This window comes from Papaver somniferum, chromosome 5 (assembly GCF_003573695.1).
Source record: "Papaver somniferum cultivar HN1 chromosome 5, ASM357369v1, whole genome shotgun sequence".
Lineage (NCBI taxonomy): Eukaryota > Viridiplantae > Streptophyta > Magnoliopsida > Ranunculales > Papaveraceae > Papaver > Papaver somniferum.
Genome location: NC_039362.1, coordinates 25,048,351 through 25,059,054, shown reverse-complemented (window position 1 = coordinate 25,059,054; position 10,704 = coordinate 25,048,351). Strand labels below are relative to the sequence as shown.

The following is a 10,704-nucleotide window of genomic DNA, read 5'->3' as shown; positions in this document are numbered from 1 at the left end:
GGTGCATGTCAACAGGTGACACCCTTTCGTTAAGGCAAACAAAACGCGATAAACAAGTGTAAACTAAAAATAAAAAGTACTTCTATATTTATGAAACGAATGTGCTTGAGCACTCAATAAGCAAGGTGAATGCATCATTGGATTGTAGTCTCTTTGATCTTTTGATACCATGAAGGGTTTTCATATATAATTAATAGAAAGGAAAACAAAATGATAATGATGTGCGAAAGAAGAGTTAAACCAAAATCTTAACATACTACAATAAACATATAGATCAAATTACTCCGAGTTCGAATCTTTCTATTTCTTCTTGGAAAGATGTGGGGTTTTAGGAAATGACCCCCAACTGAAGTAAACAATACAAAGAACAAGACTAAAGCTGCTCTATGCTATCCTGATATATATCTTGATACATATGCGCAAGCTTGAATACACTAGCTAGCTATATTTAATGAGCTAAGATGCTAGTAGTCTCTTGAATATCTGCTCCTGTCTCCTGTACTCCCATGCTGATCAGGATCATTGGGAGGTTCAGAGCTTGAAAATGAGCGTCTTGACTGCGATGACGAAAACCTCCTAAGACGCTCTTGCTCTAGTTGCTGATTGTACGAAGATGGTGTGGTCGAAGTAGCGGTACTTCCAGTACTTGAATGAACAAAGCTAGGTGGTTGTTGGTTGATATTACATAAATGTGCTGCAACATGGTGGAAATCTTCATCTCCACTGCTAGATAGAAGTTGTGCATAATGATAGAGGTCGGAGTCCATTGTCCCCGCTTGTTGATCACTCTGGTGATAGAAAGTTGGCGTAGGTCCGCTGAATGGATACGGTACCGTTCCTCCCTGGGAAGGGAAATGACTGCCGCTACTTGAGTAGGTCGATGATGATTCATGATGAGTTCCAGGGCTAGCACCAGTAGTAGTGGTTGTACTTGTGTTTCTTCCAGATGGTATTGATGGTGATGATTGAAGTCTTTCAGGAAAATTGAGCTTAGCTTTAGTACCTTTGAACTTGAGAGCAGCTTCATCATACGCAAGAGCAGCACCTTCAGCCGTGTCGAATGTTCCAAGCCAGACACGAGCTGCTTTCTTCGGATCTCGTATTTCAGCTGCCCACTTCCCCCATGGTCTTTGTCTTACTCCCCTGTAATGCCTTCTCCTCTGATTCCCTGTTACACATATATTGTACGTAATTAATTAGCAGCACACACGCATTGTCTTCTATACACACTACACGGATTATATATGCTAAAGAGAGTATTCATAATCTGAAACCTGGTAACCTCGAGTTTGTTCCCTACAGATTACTGTAAGTAGGCACTCCACATACGGAATCTAGTGGTTATCAAAACAAATTAAGCTTTTGTTTTTGTTTGAGATGCTAAGTTCAATTGATTAGTACGACTAGCTACTTGCAGAAAAAAACTTATCTACTAGTACGATGGATGTTGTTGTGGATGTCGGATACCTTGTTCCTGGACATACAATATATATATGTTTGTTTATGCATGCATTTTGACAAAAGAACTTGAATGAATATGTTTGACCATATATTAAAATGCAGACAAATATAGCTATCTAGGTTTGGAGAAAGTAAATGTGAACACGGCCTTTTAATCACCTACAGACTTTACCACCTCAAAAATTCAACATGGTAATACATACCTTGGTCATCATGTTGCTGCTGTTGTTGCTGCTGGTTCCTAGCTGCCATCAGTAGTGACGGATCGTGTTGATCCTGACTACCAGAGAATAGCGGTGTTTGTATGTAGTTATGATGCTGCTGATCGTAAGGGCTATTATTAGTACCGATGACGCGAGAAAGGGCCGACACCATGGCCGTCATGTCTTGCTGCTCAGATCTACCAGATGTGTTACTGGAAGCTGCAGTAGCATAGTTGCTACTGATGTTACTCATCATCTGATGATGTTGATGTTGTTGTTCTTTCTCTTCCGATGCTTCTTCGGGTGGAAGTTGCCTTTTACCATGCCTTCTATGATTATCCACCTTTTCTAATCTACTTTTAGTTCTTGTTTACTACTTAGTGACGTTACAACTAACATGAGATCAAAACATAATTCACATGTATAGTACTCATAGATATCATCAAGCTATATCTCTTTTCTTTCTATGTGTTGATAGTGAAAGAAAGAGAGATATATGGATCTGCTTGGAAGGAGCTAGAGTATAACAGTATGTGGAAGAGTCTTTGAGAGAGATGAGATGAAAGGAAGAAAATGTAACAAGGTTTTATAAGAAACAAAAGGGGTTTTCTAGTTTCTATTGGCGAATGTTTAGATTATTTATCTAATCTCAAGTCTTGAAAGAGCTAGAAGAGTTAAAGCTAAGACTGAGGAAAAGTTGGTCATGGTTTTTGTTTTTGTTAGCTCTAAGTTTAATTGAGAAGGAAGGAAGATCTTGTATCATCACAGATTGCATCTCTCTCTTTAATTCTTTAGTTTTAAGTTAGATAGAGATATGCCGTGTCTACTTTGTTCTCTTCCTTTCTACCTTCCTTCCTACTTTTGTCTTCTTTTTCCCTTTCATTCATATCGCACACATCATCACTAATTGCTTTCATTCTTTCAACTTTTATATGTAATTTAACCCATTTATTTTACGGAAAATGGGTCATTTGTCCAAAAAATTTAAAACATGGTTCAAATGGACGAGTAAAAATTAGTATGGGTGAAATGGATAAAAGAAAAATAACAAAGATGAAACTGGGTTCATCGCGGCTTAAACTTAAAAAATAGCAAGGATGAAACCGGATGCATCCTGATATAAATTAAAAATAAGAAAAAATATTTGAAAATGGGTAGGATGAAACTGGTTACATCCTGGCTAATTTTATATTTTTGTTCATTTGAACAATATCTTTTTAATTTTTGTCCATTTAAACAGTATCAAAATATATTTTATTTATTTATGATATTGTCCATTTAAACAGTATCAAGTCTATTTCACCCAAGAATTATGATTTTCGTCTTTTTAACCAATTTTGTGTTTATTTTATTTATTTTCTGATTACTTGCTGTAATAAAGACTGAGATTCCAAATATGTGGATATATAACATAATTAGTGGATCAAATGTAAAACATAATATGTCAAAGTGTGGAGTCTTTGATATAGCACGGCACGACAAAAAATCAGAGTTATTGTGTATTGTCTGTGTTGTGCCAGAAAATTATGTGTTGCGCTTGATTGTACTTTTGTTCTCAGAATGTTGGCACGACACAACACTCAAATAACCATGTTTTTCTCACGGCACACTAAGCACACTTAATTCTTCTTATTTCATCTCAAAATATTTTTCTATTAGCTATTTATATAACGATTAATTTAATAAATTTCAAAACAATTATAATCAATTTAGTAAAACTAGTCTAAAATTTTTGTGTGGTGTTATTTATTACATAATATTTCAAAACCGTACTAGGTAACAATAAATATATGACTCTTTTTACTCACAAAAAATATATTGCTAGCATTTTTTAAGAAGCCGCATTTGGTGAACTTCCACAAATTTGTGGATACTAAAAGTTATAGGGGCTGGACTTTTGGCTAAGGGGACATTAAGTAATGAAAATGTCAGATTGTCCTTTATCATAGTAATAATAGAAAAGTAAATCAATAGTATCTCCCTTCTCTTCTTTTTTGTTTTTTCTTTTTCCCTTCTTCAATTTATCATTAATTAATCGACGATTTCAAAAATTTCTCGGGTGATTAACAAATTTTTTTAAATGAAACCGAAAACGATTTTTAGGCCTTGCCTTGATCCTGGAGTTGGAATTGCGGTTCAACAAAAATCAAAAAAAAAAATATCAAAGATAAATTGCAAAAATTAGTTTCAGTTACAGAGTAACTTTTGGTATTGATCGACGGATGAGTGCAGTACCGATCGTAGTAGCCGGTATAATTTTTCGGAGGAATGCAATGCCGATAGTTGTAGTCGTCGGTATTGTTTTGTGGTTGAATACAATGTTGACTTTTCTCTGGGTTTATTTTCTCTTACATGTTAGTAATCGGTAAAGTATGTACCAATTAAAGTCATGCCGACATAGGTACAATATCCCTGTTGTGAAATTACTGTTTGTCGTCACAATCTTTTAAATTCTATCAATGGCGATTGTAATTTTCCTCGGTTGGCTTATTGAAAATTTTTTGTCCAATGCTGACCATGAGAAAATATCTCTTTTTTGAAATTTACCGCAGTCGGCATTGTCGAAAAATATTTTTTCGATGCCAATTATTTATAATTCAATGCAGACAATATAGATGCAATGCCGACTCCTACAATGTTTCAATTTCGATTGTAATTTTGCAATGTTGATTCCTTGTAAATGCATTGGTTATGTCTTATGATTGGGGGAACACCAAATGTGGTCATATAATTATGATGAAGACAATACCAACTTCCAGAGTCGGCATCGTATTCATCATAAAACTATGCCGACTATGAGTCTGTAACTTCACGAGTCAAATCAATGTAACTACCTTCTTCTTGGTGAGATGAGAATCCCGAACATCAAATTCCTCACTAGAATCTCTCATATCACCTAAATCTCCCAAATTCCTTCTTCTTTTTGTTCTACACTCTCCATTCTGTAACTAATACTTAAAAAGATAAAATCAAAACCTAAAGTTTAATCTTAAGACACTAGTCTATATTGGGACGACTGAGCGAAGCGAGGGAGGACCTTATATGACCACTTTTTTGTAAAATCTAAGTCATCAATTGACACAAAAAGATTGGAAATGGTTAGGGCTGAAAAACCAATAATGTCCCTTTAAATCATATTTTTCATTTTTTCCTTTTGACATTTTCGTAAATAAGCCCAAAAGGAAGGGAAATATGTATTAGACATTTTCGTAAATAAACCAAAAAGGAAGGGCAGTAGGTATTATACATTTTCGTAAATAAACCAAAGAGGAAGGACAAATAGAAATAAATGTCAAATTGTATTAATTGGCAACCAAATTTTAATGTAACATATCTAAAACGTGCCTTGGAATTGTACAAATTTTATCTCGTTGGAAAGGTTATAAAAAAATCTACGCAATGAGTACAAACAACAATATCAAATTTAGAGTTTTCACAAAAACAATTGGAGGTATATATCATTTTAGGTACAATTTTAGAAAATTGGGTATATATCCAAAAAATCATCAACATCTACCTTCCCCAAAATAGTCCCTATGATAAAATTATCTGGCCACACTCAAAATCTGAAAACAACACCACATCATCGGGATGCAAATGTCTAACCCATGGTCCACCAACTCACAACCCTCTACCACCTACCAAATTCCTATGGGCTTTACCATATCCACCAAAAATTCGTCTTTTTTTGTGGAAAACCATCAATGGAAGATTACCAACCTTCTCTCTCTTACATCGAATCCATTTGACCAACTCAGACATATGCCCAAGATGTACTGTTGATCCGGAATTGGAAAGTCACCTTCTAATTGATTGTCCAACGGTAACTACTTCCTGGAACACCTTATTCAATCAACTTACAAATTTACCAAACTTCAATCCCTCCCCGACATTTACCTTAACACCCCAAATGACCATATCCCAATTCCTTCAACAACCGACGTCAATGTCTGTAATCTCCCTCCTTCTGTTTTCTATTTTGAACCTTATGGCTAGCAAGGAATGATCTAATATACCAACAAAAGCAAACAACTTCAAAAGAAATCGTACCCTGAGCACAAAAACTAGAACAAGAATACTCCGGGGCATTACACTCATCACCACCAATCATACCAGGAGATGCATTGATATTTAACCACCCAACAAGAGATAAAGGGATAGCAATGGTCCATTTCGAACATCAGTTGGATTAAGATTAATACAAATGGAGCAGCCAGAGGTCATCCAGGATTTGCGGGGGAAGAGTTCATCTGCAGAGACTCTGACGCACGAACTTTAATGGCTCTAGCTCAGCCACTGGGAATTACAACCGCATTAACTGCAGAAACCTGGGCTCTGCTATTAGCTTCAAGAACATCAACATTGCGTCAATGGCCAAGAGTTCTCTTTGAAACCGACTCAGAGAACCTTATGCGTTTCATCACTTCCTATACCCCACCCCTTGGCACATAGCAGGAATGATTGAAGAAATAAAAATTAGATTTCGACAGTTCCCGCAAGCTGCTATTCAACACAACTACATGGAAGGAAATCAAGCAGCCGACGGATTGGCCAATCATGCAGCATATGGAAGCCAAACATGAAATTCATCAACCAAAATATGGGACCAGACAATCCCATCTTTTATTAGTCACATTTTATTTCAGGACTCCATGGGTACCACATACCCACGACAAATTGTAATCTAATTCCTTTTAATAAAATGCATGCTTCAAAAAAAAATACAAACCACCACAAATGATACATAATACTATATGTAGCCATATTTTGGTTTATGCATCAACTAATTTTCCGTTGCAACTAATAAAACAATGTACTCCCTCCGTTTCAAGAACAGTGATACTTTCACTTTAGGCACAATTCTCGAAAATTGATTGTATAGCTATTATGCAAACCACCACAAAGGATGCATAACACATCATGTAACCATATTTTGGTATGGATCGACTAATTTTTCGTTTATTGAAAAGTGATACTTTCACATTCCATTTCAGGAAAAGTGATGCTTTCGCTCCATTTCAGAAAAAAATGATATTTTCGTTCCGTTTCAGAAAAAGTGATACTTTTGCTTTATCACTTTTTCTGAAACGATGCGAAAGTATGAATTTTTTTAAACAAGACGAAAGTATCACTTTTTCTGAAACAGAACGAGAGTAGTCGCATACAAACCCCATCTTCATATTCTTTTTCGGTCGGCCCTCCCATCGTGGCAACGGTTGTACTAGTCTAATTAAGCTTATAAACTAATCTACACTAATTAATCAAATGTAGTTTAGCCATTACTAAAATTATTTGGATAAAGGTTTCTTCAAATTATTTTGTAATGCTTTTTTTTTGCCCTAAAAGTTTCCAATTTTTGAGAGTATCCCCAAATGTGGTTTTTTTTTTAAACGTCAAATGAACGTTCTGAAGCCAACTTTTGGAACAATTTTATTTATTTTTTAATTACTTAATAGGTGCTAAGTTAATCAATATAGCTATATCAAAATGGTCAATAATTAGGCGCGATAATAATATTTTTGTTAGCTATAAATGAGACAGAGTGCCTTGTATTTGTTTTATGCGCATTGCGATGTGCATTTTTAATCACATGTTGGGTTGTATGAATGTGGCAAAAAAATCCTGGCACAATTTAACAAGCCAAGCTATAATGAGGTGTGATATCATGGCTGCTTTGTTGCGCAAAATTTTATCGTGTTGTGTTGTGCCACTAATATGCGGCGCGACAGACTTTGCACACAACACAACATGGATACTCTTCTCTTGGGGTTGTAAGCTGTTTCAGGGGCGGAGCCAAGGGTTGACTAACCCTGGCTCTAGCCCCCCTATAATCAATAAAAAACCCTTGTATGAATATGATATTCCTTATTTAGCCCACCTAAATATTTTAATTTAGTCCACAATTTTTTTCTTTTTTTTTGTCAATCAACAATTTCAATTTATTCAAATCAAAATATAATTACATGATCGCTTACAAAAGTGACAAAAACATCAAAATACAAGATAATAAAAACCCTAATACAAATGAAGATATCAATTACAAGTAAATCACGAAGAGAAAGAGCCATATACCGTAAAGATACCAAGTCACGAACCGACGATCAAGATTTGAATAAATCGCCCTCAAAGCGAAGAGAAACTCGTCCCAAAGCGAAGAAATATGTCAAATGACATCAAAAACAGAAGATAACTACTTTTATTCGATTAAAACTTAAAAAGAAAAAGGAATTTTACTCAGATCTGGTTTAAAAAGGACCAAATTTGAACAAGGAATTAATGGAGGCTAAGGTTTTTTTCTTAGAGAGGAGGAAAATAGAGGAGAGAGAAAGGACTATCTTTATAATATAATAATTAGGTCATTTGGTCCACAAAAATCTATACAATATTCTTAGAGCGTTCACAGTGGTACGATCATAACCAAAGATCAAAGACCAAAACAAACGATCAAATTTGAGTTTAGTCTGGTGTGTGACGTTACGGGTGGAAGACTAAATTTGATCGAGTCGTACACTATATATTCGCCTGGTGTGGGGTGTGGGCTATACGTCCGCCTGATTGGGGAGATTCTGAAAAAAAAAAGAAAAAAAAAGAAAGAAGTGGGGCGGAGGTATAAAGCCCGCCCCACTAAAATTGTTTTGGAAAACAAAGGATGGGGCGGGGTATAATGCCCGCCCCATATAAAATTAAAAAAAAAAAAAATGGGGCGTAGACTTTGCGTACACCCCATGTGGAGCTTAGACTTTACGTACGCATGGTGTGGTGCGAGGACTTTACGTACGCCTGATGTGGGACGTAGATTATATAACCGCCTGGTGGTGGGGCGTGAACTATACGACCGCTCGACTATATTTGGGTTTGGTCTTGATCGCCGACCAAATTTGGTCTGAGTTTTACTCTTTGATCAAATTTTGATCGATGATCCGTCCCACTACGCCAGCCCACTCGACTAAAAATTTGGATTTAGTCGTCCACTGCAGTTGCTCTTAGCGCCCCTTAAAAAAAATCTTGGCTGTTTACATACATCATTGATCTCTTGTTGTCTATTTTGTTATCATGGCCCATGAGCAGTCTTAGTAATTCAAAATAGATTTGGTGTAGGTATGGAGGGGTTTGTCCCTCCATCTCAAAATTTTCATACATCTCTAAAACAAGTTTTCCGTGGAGAGAGTTGATCCCACAAAGGCATGCATGCACACATCAATAGAATTTTCTCATCTACTGTTAAGAAGCAAAATACATAAGCTTCGCGTGAATATGCCTCTTAAATGAATGGCATTACACGTAATGTCACAGTTTATTAAATGTTTACAACATCCACATAACGTCACAATTAGGGCATTAAAAGAGAAATGAACTGGTGATTGAAAAGTTCGTGACCATATAGTCGGTGAATGAGTACTACTTGTTCTTTCTCATCAAAATTGGCCTACCGGCCACTTCTTAATCTTCATATTAATAAATAAACCGCGCTCGGGTAGATGCACTTTTCTTCTTGTCTCCGGTGAAACGAACAATTGGTTGTGTTGACAATTTGGTCTCTTCTTTTCTCTGGTGGCTCCATCATCCATCTCTTCTTCTGCTTATAGGTTTTGGAACCGTAACTGAACTTTGACTTTAGGTTGTCAGGTATGGCATGTGCCCTCAATTTTAATTTGTTTTCTTTTCTGTTTTTGTTTTTTGGTAGGTCACATATATATGACATAATGGTGCGTTCAAAGTCATATATTTGACTACTTTCCTCCTCACTGTGTCTTGATCCATTGCACATGCGATAGCTACATTAATAAATATGATGAGATAACCCAAAAAAATATTGTTCTCGTTGATCGGAAGAAGAAAAGGATGAAAGTACCAAACTTTGACTATTCATCCAAAATATTTTAATCACAGTGATATATTGTTTATAAGCATAGCCCGTGATGAAAGTAGGATTCCCGGCGGAGGAGGGCTAATCGGGAAGACCCAAGAGAGTCCCTTCTATATTCTCATTATGGGGCCTAAAAATACCTTGTTTGCGACGTTTTTTTTCTTCATTATTAATCGATTCAATTGAACGGGTGTTGGTTGTTTTTTCTCGAAATTGAGTCAACAATCGGAAAGCTATCGTTCCCGACTACGATCAGGAACGATGAAAACAAATGGAAGTCGACCCGATTGATGGCTAATACGGCATGAAAATGGTCAAAAAACCGTCACCTAAATTTTTGATTTTAATCTTGATCGTTGATTTCCAACAAATTTCGGCCATCAGATCTAAAACTGTTACAAAAATGTCACAAAATATGTTACAAAATTGTTACAATATAAGTGTTGCACGAGTATAATGCTTATAAATGATATAAAATTACTGTTACAGATATTGTTGCAAAACATGCTACAAATTGCGTCATAAAAACTTTGGTCGTCCCAGCACTGCTGAAGCAGTCATCTAGTATGGAACAATATGCTGCATACCGATTACATGTTAGGCTTTATACGGGGGCTACAAAGTAAATATTGCAAGATATTTTATATATTTTTTTTGATGGTTTGGAACAGTGGTCTTGGACTATATCCTTAACTCCTATTGTTTCTGATAATTACGGGATTCGAACCCCTAACTCCCCAGTGGGAATTATGCCAACCGTCAGACCGTTTGATGGTTGGTTAAGTGTTACAAGATTGATATTGCAAAAACTCCTCAAAGATGCTAAAATCCTCGATTTAAGTTTTCTTTTGTAGAACACTGGGTTTCACTTGAAAATCATATATAATATTCATGTGAGTGTCGGTTTTGTGACGTTTAAAGGTGCAGTTTTTCAATCATTTTTCATAAAATAAATTTCTCAAAAATGCTTTTGAAAAAGTTACTCTTGCGATAGTTTTCTATGTAGTGTCGAAGTATTCATATGTATTTATGTCGTATATATCTTGCAAATTGAAATTTGAACTAATAAATCATAACGTTATATACAATTAAATGCCTCATTTTTTAAGAAATTACAACACAAGATCAATATATAATCTCCAATAAAGCGCTATAAAAGAAGAAACACGCTGC

At 35.8% G+C, this 10,704-nt stretch overlaps 1 protein-coding gene across 1 annotated transcript; it reads right to left on the bottom strand.

Annotated features, from left to right (window-relative positions):
• Nucleotides 1-235: 235 nt before the first annotated feature.
• Nucleotides 236-2,469, bottom strand: LOC113281196 (ethylene-responsive transcription factor ERF113-like). The gene is made up of 2 exons (XM_026529871.1): nucleotides 1,665-2,469; nucleotides 236-1,168 (listed from the first exon to the last, which is right to left on the bottom strand). Exons 1-2 carry the CDS (start codon nucleotides 1,918-1,920, stop codon nucleotides 465-467), a joined length of 960 nt encoding a protein of 319 aa, XP_026385656.1. The 5' UTR covers nucleotides 1,921-2,469; the 3' UTR covers nucleotides 236-464.
• Nucleotides 2,470-10,704: the final 8,235 nt, after the last annotated feature.

What these genes read in the sequence shown, in the direction of transcription:
- LOC113281196 (XM_026529871.1), bottom strand. Translation starts at nt 1,920, where the DNA reads ATGATGAGTAACATCAGTAGCAACTATGCTACTGCAGCTTCCAGTAAC. An exon ending in GCAGCAACATGATGACCAAG is followed by an intron (nt 1,169 to 1,664) that starts GTATGTATTACC and finishes TATGTGTAACAG; the next exon opens with GGAATCAGAGGAGAAGGCAT.